Genomic DNA, 22,850 nt, shown 5'->3' with positions numbered 1-22,850 from the left:
AGTATCTATGCAAGTGTTTTGGCCCGTTTTTTAACTTTTTTTTTAAGAGTTCCTTGTGTGTTCTATATACCAAGTCCTTTTTCATTTATATAGCATGAGTATAGAGAATTAACTACTGGAACAGAATAAAGAGTTCAGAAATAGATCCTCACAAATATGGAAGCCTGATATATGCCAGAGCTGGCATTGCAGGTCAGCAGAGCAAGAATAAACTTTTTAAGAAAAAATGGTGCAGAGACAATTGGTTATCCACATAGGGAAGAAGATGATCCCTTCATTCCAAGTAGATTAAAATTTTAATTGTAAAGGCCAAACTACAAAACATATAAAAGGCAATGTATAGGGCTTCCCTGGTGGCACAGTGGTTGGGGGTCCGCCTGCCAATGCAGGGGACGCGGGTTCGTGCCCCGGTCCAGGAGGATCCCGCATGCCGCGGAGCGGCTGGGCCCGTGGGCCGTGGCTGCTGGGCCTGTGCGTCCGGAGCCTGTGCTCCGCGGCGGAAGCGGGGGCCGCAACAGTGAGAGGCCCATGTACTGCAAAAAAAAAAAAAAAGACAATGTATAAAGCTGTCCTATGATCGCAGGTCAGGGAAAATTAAACCAGACACACCAAAAGCACAAATCACAGGAAAAGATAGATAAATTTACCTTCATTACAGTTAAGACCTTCAGTACATCAAAAGTAAGATAAAATAAAAAGACAAGCCACCAACTGGGAGAAGATGTTTATAACATATGTAACTGACAAAGGAGTAATGTCCAGTATTATATGTCAAAAACTGCAAAATCAGTTGTCAAAAATGAATCAATCCAGTAGGAAAAACTTAAATAGGCATTTCACAGAAGAAACCAAACAACGAGTACATTTTTGGAAAAATGCTTAACCCCCTTGGTTATTATTCAAAGAAATACAGGTTAAAATTACAGTGAGAAACCATTCCTGCTTACCAAATTGGCAAAATTTAAAATAGTGAGTGTTAAGTAATAAAATTGATTAAAAGCCACTCTGTAAAATAGTTTGACATTATCTTGAACTGAAGTTCAAGATGCAAATTCCCTATGATCCAGAAATTCTACTCCTAAGCATATATAAAGGAACTTGCACATGTATACCAGGATACACATATGAGAATATTTATAGCACATTGTTTAGAGATACAAACATAGTATAAAACAGGAAAGAAATACAAAAGTTCAGGCTCGTGGTTGGTTACTCTGGAGAAGGAAGAAATGGGATTGTGGAGGGGTGCACAGGAGCTTTACAAGTGATAGGTCCCTTTTCTTAAACTGAGTGATGGGTATTCTATTCTTAATATTGTTCATTATTCCTTACATGTGTTTAAGTTAAAAGAAATTAAAAAAGACAAGGAAGATAGACTGAAGAAATTCTGATGTTTATTTAATAGGCATTCCAGAAGAAGAGTGTAGAGGGGAATGGCAGAGAAGCCCTATTTCAGGAGATAAGCAAAGAAAAAGATTAATTAAAGCCATCTTCAAAAAGGAAAAACAAAAAAATAAAGTAGTATTTATTTTTTAAAAGAATATCCTTTTTTCTGGCTGTGCCACATGGCATGCGGGATCTTAGTTCCCCAACCAGGGATCAAACCCAGGCCCCCTGCAGTGGAAGCTCGGAGTGTTAACCACTGGACTGCCATCGAAGTCCCGATAAAGTCATATTTTAAAGGAGAGGATGGACTGCTCACGTTTTAGAAATTACCGGGCAGTATGCTCTCTGAATGTCTTAAGATTGAGAGAGTAAATTAACACCGCCCTTTAGGATTAAACTGAGGCCTGGGCCCCGTCTTACAGCTGTCCCCTCTTGTCTCTTCTCAGAGAGTACACGCTAGATGTGTATCGCCTCTCCTCCGTGGTCACACAGCACGATGCCAAGAAAGCAGGAGCTGAGGTGGTGAAGCAGGTGGAGCACCCTCTGCTGAGTGGCCTGCTGTACCCAGGGCTGCAGGTACCTGGGAGGGATGGAGTTGCCTGATGACCTTTTCTGCTCTAACTACTGGTCACAAACCTCTCTCTCAGCCCCAGTCAGACCCACATACTGGCTGTTCCTTCACCTTGCCGTAGGCCTTCCTTCCTGTCTTCCTTTCTCCCACTGCCCCTCCCCCAGGCTTCCTGGACCACTCCTTTTTTTTTTTTTTTTTTTTTTATTTTAGTTATTTCTGGCTGCACTGGGTCTTCATTGCTGCACGCAGGCTTCCTCTAGTTGCGGCGAGCAGGGCTACTCTTCATTGCAGTGTGCGGACTTCTCATTGCAGTGGCTTCTCGTTGCAGAGCATGGGCTCTAGGCGTGCAGGCTTCAGTAGTTGTGGCACACGGGCTCAGTAGTTGTGGCTCGTGGGCTCTAGAGCCACAACTTGTGGGCTTACATTCTCTGCAGCATGTGGGATCTTCCCGGACCAGGGCTCGAACCTGTGTCCCCTGCACTGGCAGGCAGATTCTTAACCACTGTGCCACCAGGGAAGGCCCTGAACCACTCTTTGACTTCTTCCCCTACCTGTCTGTCCTTTAAAACACTGCTCATCTCACATGTCTTCTTTATGGGTAATCATGATCCCTTAATTGAAGAACATTAATTTCAGAGTGACAAGTGAAAATAAATTTTAAGCATGATCTTATTTCCCATTAAGCAAAACAAACACATCATATTTCCTGTGTGTGCATATTAGTGTGAGCATGGATAAAGCATGGAAAAATTCAAACCAAGCTATTGATACTGGTTATTAGCTCAGGAAGGTAGGATGAAAATGTCGATAGACTTAGCTTTTCCTTTGTATATTTCTCTAATGTTTGATATAAGAAAATCAAGTCATACAAACTACTGTATATAAAATAAACAAGGTCCTACTGTATAGCACAGAGAACCAGATTCAATATCTTATATTAAATTATAACAGAAAAGGATCTGTAATAGAATATATGTACATGTATATATTATATACATATGTAGAATATATATATACTTTATATACATATATAAAAAACTGAATCACTTTGCTATATACCAGAAACTAACACACATTTAAATCAACTAAACTTTAATAAAAAATTTTCTTTAATTTAAAAAATAAATTTTTTTTTTTAAAGTTGAAAGAAAGAGGGCTTCCCTGGTGGCGCAGTGGTTGAGAGTCCGCCTGCCGATGCAGGGGACACAAGTTTGTGCCCCGGTCTGGGAAGATCCCACATGCCGCGGAGCGGCTGGGCCCATGAGCCATGGCCGCTGAGCCTACACGTCCGGAGCCTGTGCTCCGCAATGGGAGAGGCCACAACAGTGAGAGGCCCGCGTACCGCAAAAAAAAAAAAAAAAAAAAAAAGTTGAAAGAAAGAAAAGAAAATCAAGTCTTCCCTTGGTCAGTCACTCTAGATCTACAGTGTCCACTATGGTAGCCTCTTGTCATAGTCATATGTGGCTATTGAAGTAATTAAAATTAAAATTTTTAGTTCTCCAGTCACACTGGCTGTTATTTCAGTTTGCAGTTTGCTCGTGTGGCTAGAGGCTAACCTGTTGGACAGCACAGATATGGAACGTATTCATCCTCACAGAAAGTTCTGTTGGACAGTGCTGTTCTCACATTCTAACTGCTTGCTCACCTTCTCTTCCTCTCCCGCTGAATCCAGTCGGACACTAAATGTTATCAATTCTATTTCTTTTTTTTTTTCTCAACCACTGCGCCACCAGGGAAGCCCTATCAATTCTATTTCTTAAAAATCTCTTAAATTCATTCTTGCTCTACGTCCTCACCGACTTGGTTCATTGTTATTTCTCACCTGGCCTCTCACAGCAGCCTTCTGGCCGTTTTCTTTATCTCTGGTCCTCAGGCCACCACTCCACACTCTGCCGCCTTACTGGTGTGATTTTTCTACAGTGTGTGAATCATGTTTCTTCCCTCCTTAAAATCGTTCACTGGCCAGCATGTTGCTAGGCACCCTCACATGACATTCAGGGTCCTTACCAGCTTTTCTTTTCTTTTTTTTAAAAATTAATTAATTTATTTTTTGGCTCCGTTGGGTCTTCATTGCGCAGGCTTTCTCTAGTTGCGGTGAGCAGGGGCTACTCTTCATTGCGGTGCACGGGCTTCTCATTGCGGTGGCTTCTCTTGTTGCGGAGCACAGGCTCTAGGCGCGCAGGTTTCAGTAGTTGTGGCACTCGAGCTCAGTAGTTTTGGCTCGTGGGTTCTAGAGCGCAGGAGCACAGGCTTAGTTGCTCCGCGGCATGTGGGATCTTCCCGGACCAGGGCTCGAACCCATGTCCCCTGCATTGGCAGGCGGATTCTTAACCACTGCGCTACCAGGGAAGCCCTTTACCAACTTTTCTAACCTCATCACTCACCACTTCCCACATCCCTTGGAGTTTGTGCTTTTTTTTTTTTGGTACGTGGGTCTCTCACTGTTGCGGCCTCTCCCATTGCGGAGCACAGGCTCCGGACGCGCAGGCCCAGTGGCCATGGCTCATGGACCCAGCCGCTCCACGGCATGTGGGATCTTCCCAGACCGGGGCACGAACTCGTGTCTCCTGCATTGGCAGGCGGACTCTCAACCACTGCGCCACCAGGGAAGCCCGGAGTTTGTGCTTTTGCAGACTGAATCACTCATAATTTGCCTGAACACTTCACACCTCTGTGCCCTCTCACATTCTGTTTCCTCTGCATGGTGAAAAGCATCTATATATTCAAAACCAAGCTCAGCCCACAATCTGACTCTAGGAAGCCTTCACCACCACCAGTCTGAACAGAGATAATAATTTCTTTCTTCGTGTTAATATGTTCCTTAAATGAACATGTAAGTTAGCCCTTGGCATGCTGTATAGAAATTACGTATTCACGTGTCTCTCTCCCCAGCTAGTTAATTGGCTTCTTGAAGGCAGAATCTGGGTCTGATTCATCTCTGCATCCACAGGACTGGCACTAGGCCTGACATCTAATAAGTGATAGTAACTGTTTATACTAGTTCAGTCTTGCCCCGTTTTTCTGAGCTCTCACAGGACTTCCTTTTTATGCCAGTTATTTGACACTTGTCACAGGCTGCCTTATTCATTGGGTACTTTTGACATGACTATCCTCACTGGATTGTGAGCTTCCTGAGAGCAGAGACTCTTCTTATTTTTTTACCCCATGATACCCACATCGAATATTGTTCACTGCAGGCACTCAGCAAATGTGTATCTAGCTCTTGAAGCCAACAGGAAGGCTGAGTGCTGCTTATTTGCTTCCTGGTTCTACCTTCGGAAAATTTTAGTGGTTTTCAAAAGTTTCTGATTTCTTAGACCCATACAGAGGAAATACAGTTGAAGTTTATGCTCATGTGTTTCTTTCCACAGGCCTTGGATGAAGAGTATTTGAAAGTAGATGCCCAATTTGGAGGAGTTGACCAGAGAAAGATTTTCACCTTTGCGGAGAAGGTTAGTGTCCTCTTTTTCCTATCTTTTTTTCTCTTGACCCGCAGAGGTGTGCATTAAAGTTTCTTCAATGTGCCAGTGCCAGCAATCATATGGTATGGTAGGTATTATTCACCTTGTTTTGCAGATGAGAAGGCTGAGGACAGAGAGAGTAAGAAAGCTGTCCAGTATCACACAGTTAGTGACTGAGCAGGAATTAGCATTCAGATCTGTCTGACTCAAAAGCCTGTGCTCTTGCTGCCGCCACCAGGAAGCTGCCCCCAAAGCTGCTGGATTTGCTTCTTTTTTTTTTTTTCTTCTTTTTTGCTTCTTCCCTAATAGCTCAGTTTCCAGGGAAAGCTAACACCAGTCAGAACTACTGTTCTTTCCCAGACCAATTTGGTCCATATTGCTCTGGATCTTAAATAAACGACTCATCTCTGAGATGAGGTTTAACAGGGTTTAAAGGAAGAAATTAGCACAAACCCATAATACTTCTTTTCTGGGAAAGAACTTGAGTAAGTTGAAAGGGGCTATTGAGAAGTGGTTGGTATTTTTGAAAGCTTCTCAAAACCTCTTATTGGTAAGGGAGTAGAGAAAACACTGCTAGTAAAAAAGTAAATTCCTGATGGGTGATTTGATGACTCTAAAATGTTTCTACCCTTTGTCCAAATAAGTATACAAATATGTCCTCAAGATATAATTTTATTGTTTGTATTTATTTATTTTTTTGCGGTACGTGGGCCTCTCACTGTTGTGGCCTCTCCCGTTGCGGAGCACAGGCTCTGGACGTGCAGGCCCAGCGGCCACGGCTCACAGGCCCAGCCGCTCCGCAGCATGTGGGATCTTCCTGGACTGGGGCACGAACCCGTGTCCCCTGCATCGGCAGGCGGACTCTCAACCACTGCGCCACGAGGGAAGCCCTATAATTGTTTTTTAAACAGTCAATTTTCACGTATATTTACCCCCACTTACCCTTTCTGGTACTCTTGATTTCTTCCTGCGGTTCTGTGCCTTGTGCTTCCCTCTGGGATCGTTTTCCTTTAGCCTAAAGACCCCTTTGTGTTTTGTGTTTGCAATGCAGGGCTCTTGGTAATGAGTTCTTTCGGCTTTCTTTTGTCTGAGGACATCTTTCCTTTGCTTTCTTTTTTGTTTTTGTATTTTTTTCCCTTGGCTCTCAATGGGTATAAAATTCTAGGTTTGCAGTTATTTTCTTTTAGCATTTTAAGGAGTTGTCCTGTTGCCTCTGGCTTTTATTGTTTCCATTGAAAAGTCACCTGTAAGTATCATTGTTTCTCCTTTGCAGATAGTATATCTTTTCTCTGGTTGCTTTTAATGTTTTCTCTGCCTCTGATTTTTAGCAATTTGACAATGGTGTTTTTAGCTTTAGTTTTCTTTGTATTTATCCTGCTTGGATTTTGCTGAGCTTCTTGAGTCTATGGGTTGATATTTTCATCACATTTGGGAAATTGTCCCCTACTATTTCCTTTAAGTATTGTTTCTGTCCTCTTCTGTCTCTCCTCTTGAGACCCTAATTTTACACAGATTAGACCTCTTGATCATGTCCCACATGTCTCATAGTCTGTTCTGTTGTTTCCCTCTGTGCTTTAGTTTGGTTATTGTCTATTGATTTTTCTTCATGTTCATTAATCCTGTCTTTTGTTAAATCCATCCAGTATTGTACTGTGCCATTTTAGAACTTCCATTTGATCCTTTTTTATAGATTCCAATTCTCTTTTATAGTTCTCCATCTTTTATCCATTTTGTCCATCTTTTCCTCTGTTTCCTTTAACACATCAATCGTAGTTATTTTGACATCCTGATCTCCTTATTCCAGTATCTGGATTATTTGTGCGTCTGCTTTTATTGACTGTTTCCTCTTGACTGTCAGTCACTTTTTTTCTGCTTCCCACTTCTAGTACTTTTCAGTGTATCAGAGACACCGAAGATATGCTGTAGAGGCTCTGAATTATATTTATAGAGTGCATGTTTTCTGTTTAATTACTGACTTGTCACCTTGATTCTGTCAAGGGTGGGTTTTAGACTTTGTTAGAATAGGTCTATTTCAGTTTGCTCTTACTCCTATAATATGGACCTTATCTTAGTATGTGGCCTTTCTGGGGTCTCAAACTGAAATCTTAGGGTATTCACAAAGCCCTCTCTGCTTTGATTGGACCTAAACTTCAACTTCTGTCTCCCCAGCACTGTGGAGCCCCTAAAATTTGTTCAGGTCTCCAGCCTCCCAGAGCCTGTTCTCTGCTGGGCTTCGTGCTGTCTCTCCGAATGAACGCACAGCTATGAGTCAATCAAGAAAGCAATGGAGAACTTTGACCTAGATTTTTGGAGGGGGCTCCCTTCTCTCTGGAACCCTCCCCAAATCCTAGCCTCCTGGTAGCCCTGAATTCCAATCTCTACCTCCTCTGCTTAGTCAGACTGCTGCTCTCTGCTTGGTCTCTTTTTTCTCAGCGCTCAGTTTGAAAAAAATGCCCTCAAGGAGAAAGCCAGGGTGGATGTAGGGTCACCTAACTCCCTTCTCTCAAGATTTGTAGCCCTACACTTGTTGCTGTCTAATGTCTGCAAATGGTTATTTGCAGCTTATAGAAATGGAATATTTCTATATTTCCAACTTTTAGAGTTGTTTATGGCAGTAGGGTAAGTCCAATAGCTTCACAATGTAATACTAATAGAAAAACAGTAGGAAAATAAAACCCTTGTTAATATTATGATCACCACTGAAAATTTATATATTCAGTAGAAAAAAAAGATTGGCACGAATATATCAAACTGTTATGTGGCAGGCCAGGTTAGATGAGATCAGGGCACCGAGGAGGAATTCATACTAATACCTGCTTTCGTGTGTTTCTTTCTAACCCCCTAGTACCTCCCTGCACTTGGCTACTCAAAACGGGTCCACCTGATGAATCCTATGGTTCCAGGATTAACTGGCAGCAAAATGAGCTCTTCTGAAGAGGTAGGTTGCCAGCTCTGACTTGAGTTGAGAAATCTTCAAGAGATGAAGAAATTGAGGACTAGAAAGAACAGTAATGGGGGCTTCCCTGGTGGCGCAACGGTTGAGAGTCCGCCTGCCGATGCAGGGGACGCGGGTTCGTTCCCCGTCCGGGAGGATCCCACATGCCGCGGAGCGGCTGGGCCCGTGAGCCATGGCCACTGGGCCTGCGCATCCGGACCCTGTGCTCTGCAACGGGAGAGGCCGCAACAGTGAGAGGCCCGCGTACCGCAAAAAAAAAAAAAAAAAAAAAGAAAGAACAGTAACCTGGCTAACTAAAATTCTCAAATATCTGAGCTATAAGAAATCTTAAGTTATCCAATTAATTCCAGTGGTTCTTGAGTATTGAAGGACCCAGGGAGCAGTCCTGATGAGATCCAATCATAATTTTAAGTTTTACTGCTGCTGATAAAAAGTACAAGCAAAAGGACTTCCCTGGTGGCGCAGGGGTCGAGTCCGCCTGCCAATGCAGGGGACACGGGTTCAAGCCCTGATCCGGGAAGATCCTACATGCCACAGAGCAACTAAGCCCGTGAGCCCCAACTACTGAAGCCCACACTCCAAGAGCCTGTGCTCCGCAACAAGAGAAGCCACTGCAATGAGAAGCCCATGCACCACAACAAAGAGTAGCCCTCCGCTCGCCACAACTAGAAAAAGTCCCTGCGCGGCAACAAAGACCCAACGCAGCCAAAAATAAATTAAAAAAAAAAATGTACAAGCAAAAGTAGTTTCTTCACCCATAGAACTGTGATAAAAGTCAGCCTTATTAATGAGAAGGCTGTGGTTGCATTTCACCAATTAGCATCTTTTTAAAAAAAATATTTATTATTTATTTATTTGGTTGCACTGGGTCTTAGTTGCAGCTGGCAGATTCCTTAGTTGTGGCTTACAGGCTCCTTAGTTGTGGCATGCGAACCCTTAGTTGCGGCATGTGTGTGGGATATAGTTCCCTGACCAGGGATCAAACCCAGACCCCCTGCATTGGGAGCTCAGAGTCTTTTTTTTTTTTTTTTGCGGTACGCAGGCCTCTCATTGCCGTGGCCTCTCCTGTTGCGAAGCACAGGCTTCGGACGTGCAGGCTCAGTGGCCATGGCTCACAGGCCCAGCCGCTCCGCGGCATGTGGGATCCTCTGAGACCAGGGCACGAACCTGTGTCTCCTGCGTTGGCAGGTGGACTCTCAACCACTGCACCACCAGGGAAGTCCTGAGCATCTTTTTATTTTTCATTTAATTTTTATTTTATATAAAAATTTTATATAAAAAATTAGAGTATAGTTGATTTACAATGTTGTGTTAGTTTCAGGTGTACAGCAAAGTGATTCAATTATACATACACATATATCCATTCTTTTTCCCATTCTTTTCCCGTATAGATCATTACAAAATATTGGGTAGAGTTCCCTGTGCTATACAGTATGTCCTTGTTGACACCAGTTAGCATCTTGATTCTTAGGGTGATGTTTAATATAATAATTTTGATAAATATGATGTCTTTTAACATTTAAAAGTCCTGCTTGGGGAAAGTGCAGTTTTGTTCTGATCACTAAGGCACAGAATAGAAGAATTAGTGGAACTCAAAGATGTGAAAGGTTGGGTTCTGAGTTCCCAAACATGGCTGATCTTCAGAATCAGCTAGGGGACTTTTAAAAAAGAGAGAGAGAGAGAGAGAGTTGATTAAGGCCCTGTCCTTAGAGATTCTGATAAAGTGGTTCTGGGAAACAACTCAGGAATCTGTATTTTCTTTCAAAGCTTACTAGCTGATTCTGATTGGAATCATTTTTGGACACTCATCTAGTGCTTTAAGTCTGATTTCTAGATCTTTGTCTGCTCATGAATTGGTAAATATAGGCATAGAAACCGTTATTGTTATTTTTAAAGGAATAGACTCGTTCCTTTTTCTCTCATTAAAATGCCCTATGTGTCAGTTGTTTCTCTGACAAAGTCTATCACTCACCCTATTTAGTAACGTTCACCATATCTTCATCCTGGAAATCAGTGCCAGCAGCAGTTCCTAAATGTGACTGCCGCAGAATCACGTGCAGAGCTTTTTAAAATACAAATGCCTGGGCCAACCCCAAGAAATTTTGATTTATTAGGTTTGGGTGGAGCTGGTAATTTGTGTTATTTTAAGCACCCCAGGTGATTCACATACAGTCGTATGTTGACCAGAGCTTGGTAACCGCTGGACACAAATGGGCGTTGAGTTCACTCACTCCAAAATAAGAAACAAAGCCTGTTACCCTAAAAAGGACAGATGGCTCTAGATAATACCTAATACCTGGTGTTGGTGATGGCTGTGAAACAAGTATTCTGACACACTGCTGATGGCAATGTCACTTGATATATGCCTGTCAGAAAACAGCTTGGGGCCTAGCAGTTTTTGGTAGCTATAATCCTAGAGAAGGCAAAAGGACCTCTGCAGAAATGTTCATCATAGCATTGTATATAGTTTGTAAAAATGAGAACATAATCCAACAGTTTAGAAATTGCCAAATAAATTATGTTGTCACTAATAATTGGGAATATAATACAGCATAAAAATTACAAGCGAAGACTAGGTAGCCACTCAAAAGTACTTATGACACAGTCTCAAGAGAAAAAACACAGGAGGTTTATTCTCCAGCTACAAATTTGTAACGATTCCATATGCTGCAAATAAGGCCTGGGAAGAAGAGAGAAAAATTAAAATATTTTTATTTAGTATTGTGAGTGGTCCTTCACTCCGATTAATTCTGCTTTTGTTAAAAGTCATTTAATGTTTAAATCTTTGTCCAAAAAAATTAAAATACAGATTAGTTGAGCATATTCTCATTTTCAACCACAAGAGGTCCTCCTTTCCTTCCTGGCTTCTAGGAGTCCAAGATAGATCTCCTGGATCGGAAAGAGGATGTGAAGAAAAAACTGAAGAAGGCCTTCTGTGAGCCAGGGAATGTGGAGAACAATGGCGTTCTGTCCTTCATCAAGCACGTCCTCTTTCCCCTCAAGTCTGGTAAGATACTGCCTGTTTTCTTCTCGGAGGCCAGGCTGAAATAGCAAAACCAGTGCTGTGATCATACTTGCGGTTTGTCACAGAGTCTTCCTCCAGGGGCTGGCTTCCCCGAATCTCTGCTCTGATTTCTCATATATTAATGTGTGATTGAAGTGGGGATATCGTTGAGTTATCTGTGTGTTTGTTAACAGGGTAGGTTCTAAGTGGGGTGTCAGGGTGAGCAGGGGTGGTAGAAATGAAGGGGTCAGGCAAGTGGACTAGAGGAATACAAAAGAGATGTAAGACACGATCGTTCCCCCGAGCTTGGATGCTAGCTGGGTATACGACATTGCCACTCATCCAATTTAAAAACAATAAAATGCCATATGATGAAGTTCAAGATATATGGCAGAAACTACAGATACCCATACATTTGGGCCAGGAATGCTGACTTGCCATTATCAGTGAGTTTGTTGGCATGGATCCTTTTTCTTACAGAGTTCGTGATCCTTCGAGATGAAAAATGGGGTGGAAACAAAACCTACACAGCTTACTTGGACCTGGAAAAGGACTTTGCTGATGAGGTAATACCAGAGGAGGAGTAATCTCCACTGAACTCATTCTGACAAATCTCTCCACGTGGCCTCGCCAGGTTTCTTGTTACGTGCCACAGGGCTCTGTCATCATGCTCTTGGGTCCATATATTTTGTATTAATGGCTTAGATTCATGTGGTTCATGGATTAGATTAGCAAATGGCACAAAACTAATATATTGGTGTCCTAATCACACTCCAAAGGACTTAACCTGGAATGAAGGGCCGACAAACTCAACAAGATGAAGCTTTTCAGGGACAGGTACAAAATCAAGGTTCAGAAAAGAGACACAACTATAAAAGAACAGAATAGAGAATACTATTCAACAAACAATTTAACAAAAGACTCACTAGGTTCGCATGTGTTTGGCACCATGCTAGGGGCTGGCATTACAAAGAGGATTAAATCCTCATGAAGCTCATAGTCCCTAGGAGAGGCAGACATGTAAATAAATAATCATTTACTGGTTACTGTACCAAGTATACATGGTCCAGAAATAGAACAGGAGGAAGTGATTACCTGGCTGTCTGGGAAAGCTTTATGGAGGGGACAACATCCAAACATGGTTTCACTTGAGGATTAGGAGTTCATGAGGAAACCTGTGAGGGAATGCATTGTGCACAGATGTGGTAAGATGAAAACAGCATGGTGTCTAAGGAATCACAAGTGCTTTCGTCTGACTAGAGTCTACAAGGTGATGGGGGGGCACTGCGGGAGAGGGAGGCAGGGCCAGATCATGAAGGGAAGGAGTGATAACAGTGTGTATGGGGAATGAAAGGAGAGGTCTTGACTGACTGAATTTGGGCTGAATCAGCAATGTGACGGGGCTGTCAGAAATGTTCATGAGGTCTTGGCCTCAGTCATCAGAAATGTAGAGTCTGGAACCAGGGAGTTGATCGTCCGTTCAGTTCTACATTGTTCTGAGTACCTTTGGGGTTGTGCATTCAGCCCTGGACTTCAATTGTGTGAGGTTTATTTGACAATCTGGGGTGTGTTGGTGGGGAGAGGAAGGATGCCATGATAGGGAACAGACTGCAAACTGTGTCACAAAGCACAGCTGAAAGAACTGGGCATGTTGAGTTGGGAAGCAAGTATGTGTTCACCGATCCTTGAACACAGGAAGGGCTTTCCTGGGAGAGGGGTGAGGTTCCTTCTAGTGGCACCAGATGGTTGAACTAGGGTTGCGGGTGGGGACCACAGGGAGGCTTGTTTAGGCTTGAAGAACTTTCTAGTGGCCTCAATGGTGTGGTGATGGGCAGGGCTGCCTGGCCTGACCTTGCATTCCCCATCACTGAGGTGTTCAGGCAGAGGCCAGAGGACCACTGGAGGCAAGGTTGTATGAGGGTTTGAGCATCAAGTGGAAGAAAAGACTCAATGACCTCTGAGGTCTGAGGGCCCTTAAGGCCCATTTTTTGGACATTTGGCAGCTATTGCTCTGAAACACTTCTGTCTGCCATCTGAGGCAGCCACAGAACCCACACCGCATTCCTCAACCCTGTGAACAGTCCTTTGTGGGACTGATGAGACGGAGTAGAAGAAACACTTCTGAAGAAAGAGTCTGACAGCGTAACCAGCAGCACTTTCTGTGATGGTGGACATGTTCTGTCTGTACTAACACAGTTGCCACTGGCCACATGTGTCTGTTGAACCTCACAATGTGACCAGTAAACTGAGGAACTGAATTTTAACTTCCATTTAAATATGCCCATGAGGCTTGTGGCTACCATATTGGACAGTGCAGGTCTAAAACTTTTCTATTAAAAATGAAACATTCGGGGGCTTCCCTGGTGGTGCAGTGGTTGGGAGTCTGCCTGCCGATGCAGGGGACACGGGTTCATGCCCCGGTCCAGGAAGACCCCACCTGGGCCCCTGAGCCATGGACGCTGAGCCTGTGCGTCTGGAGCCTGTGCTCCACAACAGGAGACGCCACAACAGTGAGAGGCCCGTGTACCGCAAAAAAAAAAAAAAAAAAAGAAACATTCAGGACTTTTCTGGATGGCACAGTGGTTAAGAATCCTCCTGCCAGTGCAGGGGACACGGGTTCAAGCCCTGGTCCGGGAAGATCCCACACGCCGCGGAGCAACTAAGCCCGTGTGCCACAACTACTGACCCCACGTGCCACAACTATTGAAGCCCTCACACCTAGAGCCCACACTCCACAACAAGAGAAGCCACCGCAATGAGAAGCATGCCTACTGCAACGAAGAGTAGCCCCCGCTCGCCACAACTAGAGAAAGCCCATGTGCAGCAACGAAGACCCAACGCAGCCTAAAATAAATAAATTTATTTTTTAAAAAAAATGAAACATTCCCGAGGAAACGAAGGAATAACCTCAGAAACAAAAACATAGGCATTGTTTTATTACATGTATTCATACCTAGGGGACGTCCCTTCAGAATATCTTAGAAGATCCTTTGGGGCCAGATTTGGGATGTAAAAGTGGTAGTCACAGGACATGAGAAGAAAAAATGGAATTACTGAGCTCCTACCATGTACTAGCACTACTCACCATTTTTACCCATGTTAAGTGATTTAATCCTTATTCTGACTCTAGCAGGTAAAGGTATTGTTATTTTCATTTTTTAAGTGAAGAATCCAAAGCTCAGAAGGGTTAAGTGCCTGGTTGGGGGTCAGCCAGCTAGCTGGGACTCACCCCAGGTTCTAACTCCAAAGCCCTGTTCTTCCTTCTTGCTCACTCAGCTCCCCCCTCAGGCTGTCTCTAGCTCCTAGCTTCCCTATGTGAATGTTTCCCTACCTGTAAATAACATGTGCTTTACTCCACTACTCTGAGCATAAATGGAGGGACTAGAAGAAGTCAATTAAAAACATTCAGCCTCTAAAAACCCCCAAGTTAGTGTGAAATTCAGTGTCAAAAGACCTGGGTCTTGGACATATTAGATAACCTTTTGAACCTACTTCCCCTTCTCTGCTCTACCAGCTTCACAAGCTTGTTCTGAGGTTCAAATAAGACTCTGCTCAGAAAACACCCTGCATCCTATACGCACATTATTCTTAGTAGATTCAGGTGTCCTGTGCCCAGTTCACCTGTTCCAGTGCCCCTTCTCATCTGGCCTTGTACACTTGCAGGTTGTGCACCCTGGAGACCTAAAGAATTCTGTTGAAGTTGCCCTCAACAAGTTGCTGGATCCCATCCGGGAAAAGTTTAATACCCCTGCACTAAAGAAACTGTCCAGCGCTGCCTACCCAGATCCCTCGAAGCAGAGTAAGGCCAGCTGGGGAGGGGTCGGGCTTGGGGGGGTTGGGTGTGACATCATCAGGTAGAGAGCCTGTTAGTGGGCCTCAGAAAAGGGTCTGTCTTCAATTCAGGCCCAAGAAGCCGGTGGTGGGGGCATGGTCTGAAGTGCAGGAATGTCATGCCCCGTTGACTGGTGGAATGGAACTCCAGTCATCTTGAATTTGGTTTGGTGGGTACTATGAAGTGATTACATCCTGCTGTACCAACACTGCTGTGAGTGCTGGTTTGAGACATGTACTTTGATCCTTTCACAAAATCCGCCTCTTCAGTAAAGGAGACCAATTGGGTTAGACCATTAGGGTAACAGCTGCTTGGGCAGGGTCTGCGCAGCATCTCAGGGAAGCTCATCTCTAGATTTGCCCAGTTCCCTTCCACGTGCTCCTGACTGGTTCTTAGTTGGCCAGCCACGCATCCACGATGCTGAGATAACATTGAGAGTCTTGTGTGGCCCTGCCAGAAAAGGAGGAATGGCTGAATATATGTGGAATGCCCGAATGGTGGCAAAGCTACACTTGGCCCCTCCCCTCCCCTCCAGCCCAATACCTGAAGGAGAGAGAGATGAAATCTGGCATGTCACTTCTCAAAGGCTGCTGGCTCTGTTTTAAAGAAGGTATAATTCAGTGGGTAGATTCTGGGGATTCTGCACTAAGTCCTGCTAGTGTCATTTGGGGGGATCAGCAGCTGACCTGTTATGGGAAGGAGGAGAGTTCTGAGCCTTGGGTTCTTCTCATCTCCAGAGCCGGTTGCCAAAGGCCCAGCCAAGAATTCAGAACCAGAGGAGGTCATCCCATCCCGCCTGGATATCCGTGTGGGGAGAGTCATAAGTGTGGACAAGGTACTCATTTTCCACCACATCCCGGAGAGGCAGACAGGAGTCAGGTTTGTCTGCTTCCATCTGGAGGAAACCTGGCCTGGGATGGGAAGTAACATCCCTGAGGTCATATTGCGAGTCAGAACCCAGGCATCTAATTCCAGGCATCAGGCTTTTCCTTTGCTATCTCTGGACCTTATTCAAACAAACACAGCCAGGAACTCAGAATACGGAGGGATGTTAGTCAGAAGGAGCTTGTTTATCTACCAAATCCAGTCTGATTGACTCACCTGGTCTCTCCCAGCTTGTCTGGACTAGCCACAGGCCTTATCTTGGATCAGCTGCTTTGTCCTTCCCTCTCCCCACCCCAGGAAATGGTGAAGGGAGGACTTCCTTTTTCCAGAGGCAGATGGCTATGCAACCAGTGGCCTGGGACCAGTGGTCTGGGTATTTTTTTCTCCCAGTATTGATTTACTTTTCACCATATTAGACTAACCACCAAAACTACCTTGAAATAGCTGCTGATGCTCTTGTTTCGGATGGTGAAGCCAGCAGCTGCCTCTTGTCTTCCAGTCCCCCCAGGACTGGGATTGATCTGGTGCACACATGGCCATAATGGTGGCCACCCAGGCAGTTCAGGCCATTTTAACCTCTGTTAGAGGTTCCTTCCACTTCTAACACAAGTAATTAGGCTCACGTTACTCAAATCTGCCTCTTTGGGGCCCCTTCTCATGTCTGCTGCCTGGGACCTGGAGAGTTAGGGCTAAGAGGGTTCCTCCAGGGCCTCAGTAAGGAGTGGATGCCTGTTTCTGGAGTCAGAGGGTTCACCAGGCCCCATGATCTATTCCATTATGATGTTCTCTGAGCCTGACATCTCCTGCTGGCAGCACCCGGATGCAGACAGCCTGTATGTGGAGAAGATTGATGTGGGGGAAGCTGAACCACGGACTGTGGTGAGTGGCCTGGTGCAGTTTGCGCCCAGGGAGGAACTGCAGGACAGGCTGGTGGTGGTGCTGTGCAATCTGAAACCCCAGAAGATGAGAGGAATCGAGTCCAAAGGCATGCTTCTGTGTGCTTCTATGTGAGTGCGGACTTGGGGGGTGGGGAGCACAGGGCCTGGGGAGGCCCGGAAGAGGGGGGATTAGCCCACATGCTGCCCTTCCACATGCCAGGTGGAGGCCCTGAGAAGACTACCCAAAAGATGATGCATGGAAGGATTATTTATTGTACAAGAGCCGTGGATGAAGCACTTTACCTAAAGTTAACTTTATTGAAAAAGGAATTGAAGATTCTAAGCTGTGTGCATGCTCTGGTCTCTCTACTAGTAAGAGGTGAAACCAGGATTCAGACCCAGTTCACTGGCTGTTATGTCATATACTTCCTCTCCTAAAAGCCCAGATTTTGGAGTCTCTCCTGACATAGAATTTCAGTTCAGCCCTGGTTAACCCAATGCGGGTGATATCCAGAGACGTAGAACAGCAGTGAAGTACTCCTAGGGCCCTGGCATTGAGGGTTCCCTAGATCCCATTAGGCCCCTAGGAAAAGGCCCCAGTGCTTTGGCCTCCATGGCAGCTGGAGACAGTCCATAGCCTCACTCTTATCTTGTCCTGTGTGTCTTCCCAGAGAAGGAGCAAGCCGCAAGGTTGAGCCTCTGGACCCTCCTGCCGGCTCTGCTCCTGGTGAGCGAGTGTTTGTGAAGGGCTATGAGAAAGGCCAACCAGATGAAGAGCTTAAGCCCAAGAAGAAAGTCTTTGAGAAACTGCAGGTAACAATCTGCACTTTTTCCCTCATACCAGGGCCGCCTGGACTGTCTCCAGATTGCTCTGTTCCTGAATCCACACCTGCCCTTTTCCCAGCTGGGCCTTCCTGCGTCTAAGCCCCTCTCTTCCTTCTTCATTCCAGACCTGTCAAATGAGGTGCCTGAGGAGCCTGTGGGCCCTCGCAGGTACTGAGCACTGACAGACTGTTTGAGGCACTGTGTCAGGGACTTGAGACATTTCCTCATTTGACCTTCCGTCTGTGATAGCTTATCCCCAATTTATCTGGCAGGATACCTGCCAAGGCCACACAGGGTCACCAGAAATGATGGAGCCAGGATCAGAGCCCTCCCGGGGTCCCTCCTGCCCACCTTGATCTGAGAGCACTCATTCTCTTTGCTTCAGGGGCATTGACTCACATGGCCTGCCCCGAATTCTTGCATTCATTCAGCACCCTAATATATGCGTCCGGCACTCTTCTAGGTGCTTGGGCTACATCACTGAGTAAAGCAGCAGAGATTCACTCTCCTCGTGGAACTAACACTACACGTGTGACTTTTCCTAGTTAGTTCCTTCTTTCCTCAACTAGACAGTATTTCTGGAGGGCGTTTAGAGTGGTTTCTACCCCTCCATCCTCCTGCAAGTGGCAAATGGCTTTGTCCCCTCCCTCCTTTCCTAGTTTTCCAGGCCAGTTTTTTGAATCCACTGTTTTTTTCTAGCTATAAAATAAATTTTCATTGTAGAAGTGGCTAAAATGTAGGGGAAAATGAAGAAAATAAAACATCCATAGTCCTGCTACCTAGAGATGCTGAAAAATGTCATTAGTGATTATTTCCTTCTGGAATTTCTCTATGCATAGTGATAATATATTTATTGTTTGAGTCATACCATGTTTATTGTTCTTTTTTTTAAAAATATTTATTTGGCTGTGTCGGGTCTTCCTTGCGGCATGTGGGATCTGCTCGTTGCTCTTTGCTGCAGTGCGGGCTTCTCTCTAGTTGTGGCCTGCGGGTTTTCTCTTCTCTAGTTGTGGCACGGGCTCCAGAGCACGTGGGCTCTATGGTTTGCGGTACGCGGGCTCTAGTTGAGGCACGTGAGCTCAGTAGTTGTGGCGCGCAGGCTTAGTTGCCCCGCAGCATGTGGGATCTTAGTTCCCTGACCAGAGATCGAACCCGCATCCCCTGCATTGGAATGCAGATTCTTTACCACTGGACCACCAGGGAAGTCCCTCTTCTTCTTTTTTTTTTTTTTTAATCTAACTTTAGGCCTCAAAGATTTCCCCATCTTCTTAAATACTGAGGGGCGGGGGAGAACCATACACACACACACACACATATACATACATATATACAGTATTATATCATAACGATCATAATTTACCCCAGACCTTATTAGACATTGAGGTGGTTCTCAGTTTTTCACTCTTAGAATGCTACGATGGATGTCCTGGTACCTAGTTCTTTGTATTTATTCATGATTATTTTCTACAACTAAATCCCTAAAATGGACTTACCTTAGGCAAAAGAAAGAAATACCTTGAAACGAAAGCTTTTCGCAAACTGCCCTCTTAGGGAAGTTGAGTCAATTTATACTACTAGTGGTATATAAGAGTCTTTGTTTTCTTGTAGTCTTGCCACCATCACTATAATCACTTTTGTTGTTGTTTTTCTTGTCCAGGCTGACTTCAGAATTTCTGAGGAGTGCATCGCACAGTGGAAGCAAGCCAATTTCATGACCAAGCTAGGGTACATCTCCTGTAAATCACTGAAAGGGGGGAACATCAGCTAGCCAACCTGGCGTCTTCCTCCCTCCTCTCATCATCCTGAGTCATCTGCTGTCTCCTTAATTTGCTGCGTCCATCACCTGCTTACCCATCTCCCAGGACACTGAAGCGGGACGTCTGGGGCTCGGGGAGGTACAGCTCAGCCTCCCCAGGACCCAGGATCACCCTGTCTGCTGCGGGAAGGCTGACCTCCGGGCGGTGCGGGCGGTGCGGGCGGTGCGGGGAGTGCGGCCCTGCCTTCTTCCCTTGGCAGCTGACCTGACAGCTCTGGTTTCAATATGATGTTAGCTCAGAAAAAGTCTATGCCATAATCCTTGTAACTGGAAAAATACTGGTTTCCAGTTTTCCTAGCGTTATCCCAGCAGCTATGCCTCTGGCTGGGATCTGGTGCCTGAACTGGGCTAATTACAGCCTCTCCCCAACAGGAAACTGTGGGATTTGAAAAGGGAAGGGAAGGCAAAACAGAGAACCTAGTGGCCTACCAAGTGGTTGGCACCTTTCCCGAATGCCTGCCAGCCCTGAGGCTTGTCGCTGGGGGCAGAGCCTGCCCCAGGACTCCTGGATTGCCCTTTGATCCTGCTGGGGGGACACTCCCTAAACCAGCTGCGTGTTATTGGATGGCACAGCCTGGTTCTTTCTTCAGGGAGGGTGCGGTGCTTCTCCATAAGGCATCTCAATCAGGACCACTAAGCATCATTGTCATAAATTCAAATAAAATGTCTGAACAAGGGTGTCCGGACAGGACCTGTCTGCAAGCTGCACCATCTCAGGAAAGGAGAACACAGCGTGTAGCAGCTTCTGGGCCCCTCACCCAGCCTCGGGCTGTTTGTATCTTGGACTTTTGACCCTGTAATGGGAGCGGGGGTGGACTAGGCTGGATGGCAGACACCTTGACTTCCCCTTTAGCAGTGTTAAAAAGAAGAGGCTCACTTTAGGGTCCAGAACATTGTCCCTTCTAAATGTGTGCCCAGACCACAACCTTGACCCACCCCATTAAGAAGCAGCAGCCACAGCCAAGTTTTAATCATTTAATTAATTAACATCTTCGAATGAAACCCACACAGAGCTTTTTCCATGTGTATCACTCCAGCTTCAGAGCAGAGGGAATAGATCGTATAGACATATCAAAGACTCAGAAACTTAAAGAAATATATATATATATATATATGTGTGTGTGTGTGTATACACATATATATATGTGTGTATACACACACACACTTCTCTAACATTTTTATGGAAATTAAAAATCAGAGGCTTTTGGTCTCCATGTGCACTAGGGCAAGCTCATTTACCCAAGAGGACAAAAGGACTTGCCTCTTGGAGATCCTCCCTTCTCCTTTCTACTCTGTTCCACCCAGTGGGAAAACAAGCTCAGAGGAGTCTTAACTGAAGACAAGGGGCTCCAGTAACATAGGAAGGGGAGGGAAAGAAACACAGAAGGTGGGCTCCCTCCTACCTCCAGCAGCTCCGAGGCTGCTGCCAGGGCCTGGTGTCATGGAAGCTTTGGCCTGGTCTTGGTTCCTGGTTCCCGGTTCCCGGTTCCCGGTTCCCGGGGGGTTGAATCAGGAGCTCTGAGCAGAGGAGGGCTTACTGACTGTCCTCTTTCCCCAACTCACTGGGCAGGCACAACACATACCCAGCAGCAGCTCTCCATTACCCAAAGGGCAGGGAAGAACATTGGTTTATAGCTACAGAGAGAAGAGAATAGTGAGAGAGGGCCATAGGAAGCTGGGATCTCAGATCACATCCCCTGTGTTCCCAGCTCTTTTTCTGGGAGGGGGTCAACCTCTCTCCTGGGTGGAGGAGAAGCAGCTAAAAGCAAGGTCCCTTGCCCGGCTCAAGCCTGAGTCACCGTTGAGGAAAGAGGATCAAGACCAAAGGGGTGACCTGGTGACAGCCATGCTGCAGTGGAAGGAGGCACTAGGGCCACCCCCGTGGGGCCACCGGGGCCAGTGAGGAAACCAGCTTACCGAGATAGGTGGCACAGGTTGAAAGTGGGAAGGTCAGCAAAATTCCTGGAGGAGAGATCAGTAGCAGAGGCTGATGTCTAGGGGGGAACCACCCAGCCCGCCCCTAGGAGCGCTGAGTTCCCCCTCATTGACTAGGGAAGAGTCTGTCATAGAATGCACCTTTGGCTTCCCATCCTGTCACTCAGTGTCAGCTCTCCCCAGTGGAACCACCTGTGCTGAAAGGCAGCTGCAGAAAGGACGTGCTCAGAGCAGAGTAAAGGTCAGAGGATATAATCCATAGGGCCGGGTCTGGGCCCACTGCCCAAATAGGCTCTTCCCTGCCAGACCCACCCCTCCATCCATGTCCTCAGTACTTCCTGTCGAGCTGACAGGAACCCAGCTTTGCCATGGCCTGCGGCTCCGGCCTCTGAAGAGTCGTGTCCACCCACCCCAACCTCATCAAGTAAAACAGGGCCAAGTGCCCCATGACGTGACTCTCTACTCTGTTCTCCCACTCTCTCAGGACAGAGCGAGCCTGTGGACCTCCCCTCTGGTTCTTTCTCCCCCACCCATTTGGGCCCTGGCAGTCTCCCACTTCCTGTCCCCTGCACGGAGCACCTGGCAGAACCAGAAGGCAGGAGGCTGGTTGGTGGTAAGTTGAGGCACAGGAGGGCCAACCCCCGCTGCACCTTTTGTGCTTTGGAATTCCACAGCCCCACTCCTGCCTCCAGCCTGGAGAAGCCTGTGGGAATATGACGACTTGCCTACCTCCAAGAACTAAGAAAAGTTGCAAACTGGATCGGAGGAGGGGGACAGATTAGTCCCAGCCATGGGCTGGCTACTGGGGACTGATGCTGCTGCCATGTAAACAGGCCCCTGGAATGTGGCTTCGCGGGCCCTGGAGGATGGACATGCAGCCACTTTTCAAAAGTGCTTTGATTCTTGACTACAGCATGTGCATGATTTGGACATTTAAAAAAAACAGGAAAAAAAAAAACCTCAAGTGAGGTGTTCTGTTCCCAATTCTGTGGCCTTGAGGCCAGCAGGGGGCACAGACACCCACTCCCACCAGCTACCTCCTTCAAGATGAGGCTAAGGCCACGACTGAAGCGGCAGCTGCCAGAGGTGAATCCATTCAGGAAAAGGCATGAGAGCCGGATGACTTGGAGGACAGGAGCCACACCAGGCTTGCGTAAATATTGAAGGCCATGGAGGTTAAGGCTGCAGGCGTCCTCCCTATTAGGTTAAGTGTCTGCCGTATCCTCTCATCCTTGGAGCCGCTCAGGTCCCTGAGATTGTATTCCTGGGATGGGTCAGCAGTGCCAGCAAGGTGCCTGGTG

At 46.0% G+C, this 22,850-nt stretch overlaps 1 protein-coding gene across 1 annotated transcript in view; it reads left to right on the top strand.

The window, feature by feature from the left end:
- The window catches only part of YARS1 (tyrosyl-tRNA synthetase 1), a 29,629-nt gene extending 9,339 nt beyond the window's left edge, over positions 1-20,290 (top strand). The window contains exons 4-13 of the mRNA XM_065874354.1: positions 1,833-1,962; positions 5,329-5,409; positions 8,264-8,356; positions 11,246-11,381; positions 11,859-11,944; positions 15,042-15,177; positions 15,948-16,045; positions 16,909-17,102; positions 17,645-17,786; positions 19,456-20,290. Of these exons, the coding sequence (XP_065730426.1) occupies positions 1,833-1,962; positions 5,329-5,409; positions 8,264-8,356; positions 11,246-11,381; positions 11,859-11,944; positions 15,042-15,177; positions 15,948-16,045; positions 16,909-17,102; positions 17,645-17,786; positions 19,456-19,566 (1,207 nt within the window). The 3' untranslated portion in view covers positions 19,567-20,290. The remainder of the gene's footprint in view (positions 1-1,832; positions 1,963-5,328; positions 5,410-8,263; positions 8,357-11,245; positions 11,382-11,858; positions 11,945-15,041; positions 15,178-15,947; positions 16,046-16,908; positions 17,103-17,644; positions 17,787-19,455) is intronic.
- Positions 20,291-22,850: the final 2,560 nt, after the last annotated feature.

This window comes from Phocoena phocoena, chromosome 1 (assembly GCF_963924675.1).
Source record: "Phocoena phocoena chromosome 1, mPhoPho1.1, whole genome shotgun sequence".
Classification (NCBI taxonomy): Eukaryota; Metazoa; Chordata; class Mammalia; order Artiodactyla; family Phocoenidae; genus Phocoena; species Phocoena phocoena.
The sequence above is the reverse complement of the archived record's forward strand: the minus strand, read 5'-3'. Positions and strand labels throughout refer to the sequence as shown.